This window comes from Melospiza melodia, chromosome 27, assembly GCF_035770615.1.
Source record: "Melospiza melodia melodia isolate bMelMel2 chromosome 27, bMelMel2.pri, whole genome shotgun sequence".
Taxonomy (NCBI): Eukaryota; Metazoa; Chordata; class Aves; order Passeriformes; family Passerellidae; genus Melospiza; species Melospiza melodia.
The window spans coordinates 8,794,954-8,808,960 of record NC_086220.1 but is presented as its reverse complement, the minus strand read 5'-3'; the positions used below and the strand labels follow the sequence as shown (position 1 = coordinate 8,808,960).

Here is a 14,007-nt window from a genome sequence, read left to right as displayed (position 1 = left end):
AAAATAAATAAATGGGGACAATGGTTCCCTCTCTCTCTGTCACATCCAAATGCCATCCCCAGCCTGGAGATGGGAATTGCCCCCAAAAATAAATAAATGGGGACAGGGGACAATGGTTCCCACTCAGTGCCACATCCAGATGCCATTCCCAGCCTGGGAATTCCCTCAAAAATAAATGGGGACAGGGGACAATGTCTCCCCCTCCTCATGGCCACAGCCAGATGCCACTCCCAGCCTGGAGATGGGAACTGCCCCCAAAAATAAATCAAGGCAGCAGGAGGCAGGGAGGGACCTCTGGAATGTCTTCCCAAGGAATTCCTTGGTTTATTGTGCTTTTTTTTTGGTGAATTTTATCCCAGCTCGTTCCTCCCCTCACTTTTACCCTCCCAATTCTCTCCCTATGGGTGGGGAGTGACAGCAGGGCGTGGTGGCCCTTTGGGGTTAAATCACCAAATTTTGGCTCAGCCCAGCTTAAATTGGGAGTTTTACATAATTGAGATTAGCTAAGCTTTGCTTACTGAGTCAAACTGGCTCCAGAGAGCCAAGGAGAGGCTCCCTCGTGACATTTAAATGCAATTTTTGAGCAGATTCACAGAGTCAGGGTTTGTGAGGATAAAGGAAGCAGATGGAACCACATAAAACCCAGCCCGTGAAAATCAGACTGCAGCACAAGTGCTGTGGGTGGAAATCCAGACCTCCTGAAATATTCTAAACCTACAAGGAAATTTAAACATTTCCAAAGATAAAAAATGGATTTTTTTAAAAAGAAAAAAATCTTGATTTTGAGAAAATAAAGCTTGAGAAGAACCTAAACCCACAGAAAAGTTGTTCAAACCTAAATAAAAACACCCCTCAATTTTTTATATCCAGACATTGGAAAACAGCAAAACTGACCACAAGCAATTCCCAACCCCTCCCTGATCCCAAAATTCCCAGACATACCATAAGCTTCATAGGTTTCCTGTGCCTCCCCATGTCCATAATCATAATATTCTGTATCCCTGCAAAAACAACGAGGTGGTTACACACAGGGAAATCCCATTCCCACACTGCCACCAAAAAAACAGGGAAAGAGAAAATGCTCTGAGCCCTGGATCCCAGCAGAACTCTGCAGCTCCACTGGCTTCAAGTGGGATTAAAAAAGGGGGGAAAAGGGGGAAAAAAGGGGAAAAATAGGGGAAAAAAAGAGGAAAAAGGCCATGCAAGATTGCTTTGGGAAGAGGGAATCCAATTCACCCTTGGCCCCGGCTGTAGCAGCTCAGGAATGTTTCCACTGGTTTCAAATGGGATTTAAAAAAAAGGGAAAAGAGGGAAAAAAGGGAAAAAACGGGGAAAAGGCCATGCAGGATTGCTTTGGGAACAGGGGATCCAACTCACCCTTGGCCCTGGCTGTAACAGCTCAGGAATGTTTTCATTGGCTTCAAATGGGATTTAAAAATAGGGAGAAGAGGGGGGGAAAGGGGAAAAGAGGGGAAAAAAGGGAAAAGAGGAGGAGAAAAAGGGAAAAGAAGGGAAAAAGGCCATGCAGGATCCCTTTGGGAAAAGGGAATCCCACTCACTCTTGGCCCCGGCTGTAGCAGCTCAGGAATGTTTCCATTGGCTTGGAACGGGATTTGAAAAAAGGGAAAAGAGAGGGAAAAAGGGGGAAAAAGGGAAAAGAGGGGAAAAAAGGGGGAAAAAGGGAAAAAAAGGCCACGCAGGATTGCTTTGGGAAAAGGGAATCCCACTCACCCTTGGCCCTGGCTGTAGTAGCCCTCGTAGCCCTCATAGCTCTGCTCTGCGTACGTGTCATCGTAGCCCTGTGAGCACAGGGACAGAAAAGTGTCACAACCCCAACACCGTCCCAGTGGTCCCTGGTGATCCCAGAACCAGGAGTCAGTGGGATCTCAACACCATCCCAATGGTCCCTGGTGATCCCAGAACCATCCTAAAGGTTTCTGGTGATCCCAGAACCATCCCAGTGGTCCCTGGTGATCCCAACACCACCTCACTGATCCCAACATTATCACACTGATCCCTGGTGATCCCAACACTATTCCCACTGATCCCTGGTGATCCCAACACCATCACACTCCCCCCTGGTGATCCCTGGTGCTTCCAGGCCTATCCCACTGATCCCTGGTGATCCCAGAAATACCCCACTGATCCCTGGTGACCCCAGCCCCATCCCACTGATCCCTGGTGATCCCAGCACCATCCCACTGGTCCCTGGTGATCCCACTGATCCCTGCACCATCCCACTGATCCCTGATGGTCCCAACATCATTCCCACTGATTCCTGGTGATCCCAGCCCCATCCCACTGATCCCTGGTGATCCCACTGATCCCTGGTGATCCCAGCACCATCCCACTGATCCCTGGTGATCCCACTGATCCCAGCACCATCCCACTGATCCCTGGTGATCCCACTGATCCCAGCACCACCCCATTGATCCCTGGTGACCCCACTGATCCTTGGTGATCCCAACCCCATCCCACTGACCCCTGGTGATCCCAGCACCACCCCGCTGATCCCACTGATCCCCACCCCCCCACCGCCGCCATTAACCCCTGAATGCCCACAATGAACCCCTGCTCACGTATTCCTCGTAGCTCTCTGGCACGGGGGGCGGGGGCAGGGGTATCCTCTGGATGCCAGCTGCCCGTGCCCGGGGGGCGGGGGCTCCCCTCACGGCCGGGGGCGGGGGCACCCCCCGGGCCATGGCAGCGCCCCGGGCCAGGGCCCCGCGCACGGGGGCGCCCCGCACCAGGGCACCCCTGGGAGGAGGAGGAGGAGGGGGCCCGACCCCACGGCCCCTGCGGAGACACAGAGAGGTTGGGCAGGAGCTGCTGCTGCTCTGGGGACACCCGGCGTGGGATGTGTCATTGTCATGTTCTCTGGAGAGTCCCAGCATGGGATGTGTCATTGTCATGTTTCCTGGAGAGTCCCAGCGTGGGATGTGTCATTGTCATGTTCTCTGGAGAGTCCCAGCATGGGATGTGTCATTGTCATGTTCTCTGGAGAGTCCCAGCATGGGATGTGTCATTGTCATGTTCTCTGGAGAGTCCCAGCATGGGATGTGTCATTGTCATGTTCTCTGGAGAGTCCCAGCATGGGATGTGTCATTGTCATGTTCTCTGGAGAGTCCCAGCATGGGATGTGTCATTGTCATGTTCTCTGGAGAGTCCCAGCATGGGGATGTGGCACTGTCACATCTTCTGGAGAGCCCCAGGATGGGCATGTGTCACTGTCATGTTTTCCAGGATGGAACCATGGGATGGAACCATGGATGGAAACCATTGATGGAACCATGGATGGAGCCATGGATGGGAACCATTGATGGAACCACTGATGAACCTATTGATGGAACCATGGATGGAACCAAGGACGGAACCATGGATGGAACCACAGATGGAACCATTGATGGAACCATGATAGAACCATGGATGGAACCATGGATGGAAACCATTGATGGAACCATTGATAGAACCATGGATGGAACCATGGATAAAAGCATTGATGAAACCACTTATGAAACTATTGATGGAACTATTGATGGAAACCATGGATGGAACCACAGATGGAACCACTTATGAAACTACTGATGGAACCATTGATGGAACCATGCACAAAACCATTGAAGAAACCATGGATGGAAGCATTGATGAAACCACTGATGAAATTATTGATGGAACCACTGATGGAACCACTGCTTAAACCCAGCCCAAACCCCCCCCAGCGTTGGATGCCACCCCAAACACGATGCCCTGAGCCAGAAGGCCAAAGCCAGGCCTGGCCAAGCAGCAGTTTAACCCCTGTGAGAGCCCAGCTGAGGGTGAGGGCAGCATGCCCAGGCTGGCATCTTGGGAATACCTTGGCACAGGGGGAGGGGGAGGTGGGGCTGCCCCCCGGCCCCGCCCGGGGACGCCTCGGCCGCGGTTGGGCTCCGGGACCCCGTTGAGATAGGAGAGCTCCAGGAACTGCTCCTGGCAGATATCATCCATCATGTCCTGAAAGGAGGATAAAAATGAGGGTAAATAAGGAGATAAAGGAACAGCTCTGGGATATCACAGCCTGGGATGCAACGACTGCATGAGCCTCAGGAAAATCTGCTTTTAGTGGGATTGGCTGCAGCTTTCTCCAAGGGTCCAGCCCTGCAGCTCCAGGTGGTGTTCCCAGAATGCCAGGAGGATTTATGGGGACAGCCCAGGCAGCTCTGAGCCCACAGCTCCTGTTAAAGGGGCAGAGAGCCCACGGAAGGGGACCCTGCAGTGCTCCCACTCCCAAAGGAAAGGGTGGGATGCAGATATCCCTTCCCAAACCCAAGGGGGGTTTCAAATTCTGAGGGGTGCAGAGTGTGCCGGGCAGATCCCTGCAGATCCCTTCCCTGGGGACCAAGGGCCAGAGGAGATCATCCAGAACCATCCCAGTGATCCCAGAACCATCCCAGTGATTCCTAATCCATCCCAGAGGTCCCTGGAGATCCCAAAATCATCCTAGTGATTGCCAGTGACCCCATCACCATCCCAGAGCTCCCTGGAGATTCCAAAACCATCCCAGTGATCCCAGGACCATCCCAGCAATCCCAAAACCATCCCAGAGCTCCTTGGAGATCCCAGAACCGTCTCAGAGCTCCCTGGAGATCCCAGCATCACCCCAGTGATTTCTGAACCATTCCAGTGATCCCTGGAGATCCCAGCACCATCCCAGTGGCTCCCAGTGATCCCAGCACCATTTCAGTGCTCCCTGGAGATCCCAAAACTATCCCAGTGATCCCAAAACCATCCCAGAGCTCCCTGGACATCCCAAAATCCTCCCAGTGGTCCCTGAACCATCCCAGAGTTTCCTGGAGATCCCAGAACCATCTCAGTGATCCCTGGAGACCCCCAAACCATCCCAGTGGTCCCTGAACCATCCCAGAGCTTCCTGGAGATCCCAAAACCATCCCAGAGCTCCCTGGAGATCCCAAAACCATCCCAGTGGTCCCTGAACCATCCCAGTGATCCCTGGAGATCCCAGAACCATCCCAGTGATCCCTGGAGATCCCAAAACCATCCCAGTGGTCCCGGAACCATCCCAGAGCTCCCTGAAGATCCCGGTGATGATCTCCCAGCCGAAGCGCGAACCTCCCCATTCCCCCCCCCCCTGAATTTAACACTCAATTTGAATTTTTAATTTGAATTTTGATTTTGGAAGAAGCTCCCTGAAGGAGCAGGGAACTCACAGGGACCAGGAACTTCTTGACCTCCTCCATGGCGTGGGCCATGAGGGCGTAGGCCTCGCAGGGGGGCCCGAAGACCTCGATGAACACGTGCAGGTCCATGTGCAGGTGCGCGTACTTGGGGTCGCCGCCCTTGCGCAGCTCCTCCTCCTGCAAAACCCCACAAATTCATTAAAAATGGAATTCGGAAGGAGGTTTTTAATTTTAGAGGAATTAGGAATGAGAATTTATAGGAAACCATTTTAGATGGTTTTGTACATCTGTGTGCAAACACTGAGATTTACTGATATTTGGGATATCCCCCTTTGCGCAGCTCCTCCTCCTGCAAAACCCCACAAAATTATTAAAAATGGAATTTGGAAAGAGGTTTTTAATTTTAGAGGAATTAGGAATGAGAATGGATAGGAAACCATTTTAGATGGTTTTGTATATCTGTGTGCAAACATTGAGATATATTTGTATTTGGGATTCCTCCTTTGCGCAGCTCCTCCTCCTGCAAAACCCCACAAATTTATAAAAAATGGAATTTGGAAAGAGGTTTTTAATTTTAGAGGAATTAGGAATGAGAATTTATAGGAAACCATTTTAGATGGTTTTGTATATCTGTGTGCAAACATTGAGATATAAATATATTTGGGATTCCTCCTTTGCGCAGCTCCTCCTCCTGCAAAACCCCACAAATTCATTAAAAATGGAATTTGTAAGGAGGTTTTTAATTTTAGAGGAATTAGGGAACCATTTTATATGGTTTTGTATCTCTGTGTGCAAACACTCAGATTGGGATCCCTCCCTTTGTGGAGCTCCTCCTCCTGCAAAACCCCACAAATTCATAAAAAATGGAATTTGGAAAGAGGTTTTTAATTTTATAGGAATTTGGAATGAGAATTGATGGAAACCATTTTAGATGGTTTTGTACATCTGTGTGTAAACATGGAGATAAAATTTTTATTTTTAAATTTTATTTATTAAAGAATGTTTTTTAAAAATTATTTTTATTTTTAAATTTTATTTATTTAAAACAATTTTATTTTTAAATTTTAATTTTTATTAATTAAGATATTTTTATTTTTATTAATATTATTTTTATTAATTTTATTAATTTCTATGTTTTAATTTTAAAATTAGGTTTTATTATTTTTTAATTTTATTTGGGATCCTCCCCTTTGCAGAGCTTTTCCTCCTGCAAAAACCCAGCAGAGTTATAAAAAATGGAGTTTGTAAATAGTTTTTAAATTTTATAGGAAGCTTGCATGGTTTTGTACATCTGTGTGTAAACACTGAGGCAAGATTTTTAATTTTTAATTTTATTATTTATTTTTAATGACGTATTTTTATTCTTTTTATTTTATTATTTTATATTTATTTTATATTATTTTATTTTTTACTTATTTAATTTTATTCATCTTTTTTTTTTTTTTTCAAGATACCTTGAAGATATTTCTCTTTTTCAGGCTGTTTTGCAGTTATTTAAGAAGCTACAATCTGAAAGTATAAAACCTTTTTGTGCTGCTCAAGTAAAATCAGAATTAAGCTACACCTCTGTTCAAAACAAGCAGGAAAAAATAAAAATAATATTTTTCCCATTTTTAAAAAATATTTTTTTGCTGTTTGAAAACCTCTCCTGGTACTTTGTTACCCAAAATTATTCAAATTTTGGTGACCAAAAATTACCAGGAACACATTGCTCCAACATCCCCACTGAACCAGAAGATTTAAAGATTTCAGAGCAGCTAAAAAAGGGATTTTTATCTTTTTATAGACAGGAAAAATATCATTTTAATGAATGGCTCTTGAGGAGAAGAATCCTTATTTTATCAAATTTTTAATTAATCTTTAATTGAAGTTTTTTCTAGTTTAATTTTCAATAAAACGCTTGGAGAGCTGTTAATTCTCACCAAAATAAATGGAATTTTATTTTTTATTTTTATTTTTTTTTATTTTTCCTCACCTTGGCTTTGTCCCTCATGGAGCCTTTCCCCAGCACAGAGATTTTAGCACCAGTTTCTTCCTGAAGTCTCTTAATGGTGTTGCCTTGGGGTCCCAAAATCTTCCCAACAAAGTTGAACTAAAAATTAAGGAAAAAACAACAAAAATAAATCAGCTCCAAAAATGTTTCTGAATGTTCTGTTGGTTGACAAAAAAAAAAAAAAAAAAAAAAAATCACATTCCCACAGGAAAATTGAAGTTTTGAAAGGAAAATTGAAATTTCAAATGGAAAATTCAAGAGGGAAATTCAAGTTTCAAAAGGAAAAATTCAGTTTCCAAAGGAAAATTCAAGTTTCAAGAGGGAAGTTGAAATTTTAAAAGGAAAATCTAAGTTTCAGAAGAAAATTCAAGTTTCCAAAGGCAAATCCAAGTTTCCAAAGGCAAATCCAGCTTTGAAAGGAAAATTCAAGTTGTTTCCAAAGGAAAATCCAAGTTTCTAAAGGAAAATATAGGATTCCCAAGGAAAAATTAAATTTAGAAAAGAAAATTCAAGCTTTGAAAGGAAAATTCAGGTTTCAATAGGAAAATTCAAGTTTCAAGAGGAAAATCCAAGTTTTAAAAGGAAAAATTAAGCTTTGAACGGAAAATTCAAGCTTCCAAAAGAAAATCCAAGTTTCAAAAGGAAAATTAAACTTTGAAAAGAAAATTCAAGTTGTTTCCAAAGGAAAATTCAAGTTTCAAGAGGAAAATTCAGGTTTTTAATCTTTCTTTTAATGAAAAAGCCAAATGTTCTAGCAGAAAAAAAACAAGTTAAATTAAGTTGTTCAACCACAACATCTGCAGCAGCTTTCCAGCAAATCTTTAATTATTAAAGATTTTAATAATTATTAATCATTAAATTAAATGTAAAATAAATATAAAAAAAGCTCCACCCATGGAATTGTCTGTTCCAGCAACCCAAGATCCCAATGTGCATCACCACTCATCCCAAAATATTCCAAAAATTCAATATATTACAAATAAAAACCCAAACAACTCCTTATTTTTCCAAAGAAACCTCTTGAATTTTGGTTGAAAATGAAGATTTAACTCCTGCTGCCACAAAATTTGACAGAAAAGAAGAAAATCTCAGAGATTTGGTTGATTTTTTTCTGGCCTCACCTTGGGGTATTGTTTGACAGGGATCAGAACTCGTTCCTTCAGCTTCATATTCTTGTGGGAAAATAAATCCAGGTAGTTCTCCTCCTCCTCCTTCTTTGTTGTCTCTCCTTTCTGAATTTTTTCAATTTCTAAATAAAAATAAACCAATATAAATGATAAAATTAATATTCATAATAATATAAAATTAGAATAACATTAAAATATTATAATGGTAAATATAAATATAAAGATAGGATTATAAAATTTATAAAAATAATATAAATAATGATATAAAAACAAAATGAATATATTATTATAGATAGAAATTATAGTATTGTAAATAATCATGCATAATCAATAATATACATTATAATTAGTAATACAAATATAATAATATAATAAATATAAATAAATAGAAATAATGATCTAAAAATTTGCTGCTTTTAATTTTCCTTAAACAAACATCAGATCACAGATGGAATCACAAGGACAGAACCCTGCAAATACCACAAGGAAATTCCTCTGCCTTCCCCTAAACCCACAAAGAAACCACCCCAAAATACATTAAAATTTCTTTTTTTTTGCTAAATCAGGACAAAAATCAGGAAGAATTTGATGAAAAGAAAACAAAATTTAAAAAGCAGCAGCAGAGGAATTCCAAACTTTGGCAATTCCAGGCTCTGGGAACTTTGAGAATTCCAAGATTTGGGAATTTCAGGCTTTGGGAATTACAAACCTTGGGAATTTCAGGCACTGAGAATTCCAAGATCTGGGAATTCCAGGCTCTGGGAATTCCAAGTTTGGGAATTCCAAATTTTGGGAAATCCAAGTTTGAGAATGCCAAGCTTTGGGAATTCCAGGCTCTGGGAATTCCAAATTTGAGAATGCCAAGCTTTGGGAATTCCAAGTTTTGGGAATTTTAAATTTTGGGAATTCCAAGTTTTGGGAAATCCAAGTTTGAGAATGCCAAGCTTTGGGAATTCCAGGCTCTGGGAATTCCAAGTTTTGGGAATTCTAAATTTTGGGAATTCCAAAATTTGGGAAATCCAAGTTTGAGAATTCCAGGCTCTGGGAATTCCAAATTTTGGGAAATCCAACTTTGAGAATGCCAAGCTTTGGGAATTCCAAGTTTTGGGAATTCTAAATTTTGGGAAATCCAAGTTTGAGAATGCCAAGCTTTGGGAATTCCAGGCTCTGGGAATTCCAAATTTTGGGAATTCCAGGCTCTGAGAATTCCAAGCTTTGCGAATTCCAAATTTTGGGAAATCCAAGCTTTGGGAATTCCAGGCTCTGGGAATTCCAAATTTTGGGAATTCCAAGTTTGGGAATTCCAGGCTCTGGGAAGGAAAGGTGAGATTTGGGATGGGGCACAGAGGGAGAAACTCCTGGGATGGCAACGGGAACGGGAATGGGCACTGAGGTGGGAATGGGCATGGGCACGGAGGGGAGAATTCCACTGAGGTGGAATGGGAGTGGTCACAGCTCTGGGAATGGCCACAGAGGAGGGAACAGGAATGGCCACAGCTCTGGGAATGGTCACTGAAGTGGGAATGGCCACAAAGGTGGGAACAGGAATGACCACAAAAGTGAGAATGGCCACTGAGGTGGAACAGGAGTGGCCACTGAGGGGGGAACGGGAATGGCCACAGCAGCAGGAATGGCCACAAAGGTGGGAAGGGGAATGGCCACTGAGGTGGGAATGGCCACAAAGGTGGGAAGAGGAATGGCCATTGAGGTGGGAAGGGGCATGGCCACAGCTCTGGGAAGAGGAATAGTCACAGCACCAGGAATGGGAATGGCCACAAAGGTAGGAAGGGGAATGGCCACTGAGGTGGGAATGGAAGTGGCCACAGGTTTGGGAATGGCCACTGAGGTGGGAATGGGAATGGCCACAGAGGTGGGACAGGAGCGGCCACTGAGGTGGGAACGGCCACAAAGATGGGAATAGGAATGACCACAAAGGTGAGAATGGGCACTGAGGTGGGAATGGACACAGCTCTGGGAACAGGAGTGGCCACTGAAGTGGGAATGGCCACTGAGGTGGAATAGGAGTGGTCACAGCTCTGGGAACGGCCACTGAGGTGGGAATGGGAATGGCCACAGCTCTGGAAATGGCCACAGAGGTGGAACAGGAGTGGCCACTGAGGTGGGAATGGCCACAGCAGCAGGAATGGCCACAGATGTGGGAAGGGATATGGCCACAGCTCTGGGAATGGCCACAAAGGAGGGAATAGAAACGGCCACAGGGGTGGGAATGGCAATGGCCACAGCAGCAGGAATGGGAATGGTCACTGAGGTGGAACAGGAGCGGCCACTGAGGTGGGAATGGCCACAGCAGAAGGAATGGCCACAGATGTGGGAATAGGAATGGCCACAGCTCTGGGAATGGCCACAAAGGTGGGAATAGGAATGGCCACAGAGGTGGGAATTGCCACTGAGGGAATGGGCATGGCCACAGCAGCAGCAATGGGAATGGCCCCTGAGGCGGGAACAGGACTGGCCACAATTCTGGGAAGGGGAATGGCCACAAAACCGGGAAGGGGAACAGCCCCTGAGGTGGGAATGGCCACTGAGGGAACGGGCATGGCCACGGCAGCAGGAACAGGAATGGCCCCACAGCTCTGGGAACGGCCCCTGAGGTGGGAACAGGACTGGCCACAGCTCTGGGAATGGGAATGGCCACAACACCAGGAAGGGGAATGGCCCCTGAGGTGGGAACAGGAGTGGCCACAGCAGTGCCAGCTGTTGAGAACGTCGCCACGGTTGAACAAAACAAAAACTGAAAAGCGCAAACTGAAATGGTTTCAGAATGACCCAGCCTGAGACAGCAGGGGACAGTGTGAGGTGGCAGTGTGGGGACAGGATTTCCATGTGGAAGGACAGGGATGGAGGGAATCTCCATCAGGAGCCTGCACTGCACTGAAGGAGCTCCAGGGTGAGCCCTGTGCCCTCAGGGACCTCAGCCCAGCCTGGATCCAGCAGGGAATTCCTGGGGGATCCCCCAGCCCCTCCCCGCTCCCGTTCCCAACCATCCTGGAATGACACAGCTCACACACCCCTGGGAAATCCAGCCTGGAGCATGAAATAAACCCGGCTAAAATTCCCAAAAATTCCCCAAAATCCCAAATCCCACAGCTGGGATATCTCCTTTTTCCCAAAGGGAAAGCAGAGAGAGCTGGGCCCTTCACACCTCCCCTGCTCTTTCAAAAAGGATTTTCTTGCTCCTATGGAAAAGGAAGGTCACACAGACACTTAATTAAATTACTAATACTCTTATTAATTATAGCAATGATAGCAATAATATTATTAACAATAAAATAGTAAGAATAAAATAAAAATAATATCAATTAAACAATAATGATAATAATGGTAATGATAATAGCAATAGTAATAATAAGAATAATTTTAAAAGCAGGGGAAAAATAAATAATTTTTAAAAGCAGCGGTGGAAATAATAATAATGATGATGGTAATGGTAATAATAATAATAGGTAGAAAAAATTAAGCACTGGTAGAAATAATGATAATGATGATAATAATAATAGGAAAAAATAACTAAAAAAAATCACGGATGGAGATGAAATCTGAACAGATCCTTGCATGGCAAGCAGACAGAGATTGGGAATTTTTGAACTGATTCCCGTTTTTGAGGGGGGGAAGGGGAAGGGGAAGGGGAAGGGGAAGGGGAAGGGGAAAGGAAAGGAAAGGAAAGGAAAGGAAAGGAAAGGAAAGGAAAGGAAAGGAAAGGAAAGGAAAGGAAAGGAAAGGAAAGGAAAGGAAAGGAAAGGAAAGGAAAGGAAAGGAAAGGAAAGGAAAGCTCAGCTCGGCTGGGCACAGAACAAAGGCTGCCATTTCCATTTCCATTTCCATTCCAGCCCTGCATTTCCAGCAGGGAAAATTCCCCGCGCGGCTCTCTCAGGTTCTATTTTAGCTCCTCTGTCCCCAGGGCTGCAAGGGCTGCCCTGATTTCGCCTCTTGCTCTTCCCGACAGCTGCTTGCAGGGATTTTTGATGGGAATCACGTTTCCAACAGCCTGGTGTGCCGGCTGCGTTTAACCCTTGTGGGGAAAGGAGAGGAGATGTCCCCAGAGCAGGGCAGGTCCAAAGGGATGCCCAGGACTGTCACTGCCACCCTGGATCTGCAATGCTTCTACTCCCTCCAAACATCACAATTACCATAATTATCAGCATATTTACTATGACCGTCACGTTTTATTTCAATTATTAAACGTTTCTCTCACAGGTTTTCAATTATTAAATGGTTCTCTCACTGCCACCCTGGATCTGCAAGGAGCTCGGGGATGGGGGGTGAAGAATTTGGCATCAATGCTTCTACTCCCTCCCAACATCATAATTACCATTATTACGAACATATTTACTATTACCATCATGTTTTGTTTCAATTATCAAACGCTTCTCTCAGGGATTTTCAATTATTAAATTGTTCTCTCACTGCCACGCTGGATCAGCAAGGAGCTCGGGGAGGGGGGGTGAAGAATTTGGCTCTAAACATCACAATTACCATAATTATCAGCATTTTTACTATTCCCATCACGTTTTATTTCAATTATCAAACGTTTCTCTCACAGGTTTTCGATTATTAAACGGTTCTCTCACTGCCACCCTGGATCTGCAGGGAGCTCGGGGATGGGGGGTGAAGAACCGGGCATCGCTTGTTTCTCCATCCGAACATCACAATTACCATAATTATCAGCATTTTTACTATTCCCATCACGTTTTATTTCAATTATCAAACGTTTCTCTCACAGGTTTTCAATTATTAAACGGTTCTCTCACTGCCACCCTGGATCTGATGATCACCCATCATCTGGGGTGATGAAGAATTGGGCATCACTTCTTTCTACTCCCTGCCGACATCACAATTATTATTTATCAGCGTATTTATCGTTACCATCACGTTTATTTTCAATTATTAAACGCTTCCCTCAAGGGTTTTGATTCTCTTCATTCTCCCATCTGCCTGAGGCCATACCACAAGCGCTAACACAATATAATCCAGCAGAACCACCAATAAAACACACGCAAAACTCGCGGCTCTGCGGATTAAGCTGCGATTACACAGGGAAATATCTCATTTTAACAGGGAAATTTCTCATTTTAACAGGGAAATATTTCAAGGAAATATCTCATTTTAACAGGGAAATTTCTCATTTTAACACGGAAATATTTCAAGGAAACATCTCATTTTAACAGGGAAATAGCTCATTTTAACAAGGAAATATTTCATGTTAACGGGGAAATATCTCATTTTAACAGGGAAATCGCTCATTTTAACAGGGAGATATATGATTTTAACAAGGAAATGTAAGATTTTAACAAGGAAATATCTCATTTTAACAAGGAAAGATCTCATTTTAACAAGGAAAGATCTCATTTTAACAAGGAAAGATCTCATTTTAACAGGGAAATAGCTCATTTAACCCCGGAGCCAGAACGGCCATGGGGCCCCGCCCGTGCCCGGCGCCGGTACCTGCGGTCAGCAGCTGCATGGCGTGCGTGAAGGACGGGTCCAGGCTGTCCTTCTCAGCCATCAGCTCGGGTAGATATTTGTTCTCGGGCTCCATCTTCCCGGCGCCTGCGGCCCCACCGGACGGCGGCTGCGCTCCGCTGGCGGCCCCGCGGGCCCCTCCGCCACGGGGCGCTCGGCGCGGCGGCGGCGCGCGGCCACCGGGGCCCTGTCCCCGCGATAAGCGACCGGCGGGGTCGTCGCGACGCTGCAT

At 44.9% G+C, this 14,007-nt stretch overlaps 1 protein-coding gene across 3 annotated transcripts in view; it reads right to left on the bottom strand.

Annotated features, from left to right (window-relative positions):
• KHDRBS1 (KH RNA binding domain containing, signal transduction associated 1) overlaps positions 1 to 14,007 on the bottom strand; it is a 20,267-nt gene extending 6,260 nt beyond the window's left edge. For all 3 annotated transcript variants that reach the window (XR_010030677.1, XR_010030678.1, XM_063177301.1), the window contains exons 1-8: positions 13,758 to 14,007; positions 8,289 to 8,416; positions 7,150 to 7,266; positions 5,205 to 5,351; positions 3,854 to 3,990; positions 2,580 to 2,796; positions 1,732 to 1,799; positions 943 to 1,001 (exon numbers count right to left, since the gene is read on the bottom strand). Coding sequence is in view for 1 of the 3 variants with exons in the window: in XM_063177301.1 (XP_063033371.1) it covers positions 943 to 1,001; positions 1,732 to 1,799; positions 2,580 to 2,796; positions 3,854 to 3,990; positions 5,205 to 5,351; positions 7,150 to 7,266; positions 8,289 to 8,416; positions 13,758 to 14,007 (1,123 nt within the window). In the remaining 2 variants the exon portion in view is untranslated. The remainder of the gene's footprint in view (positions 1 to 942; positions 1,002 to 1,731; positions 1,800 to 2,579; positions 2,797 to 3,853; positions 3,991 to 5,204; positions 5,352 to 7,149; positions 7,267 to 8,288; positions 8,417 to 13,757) is intronic.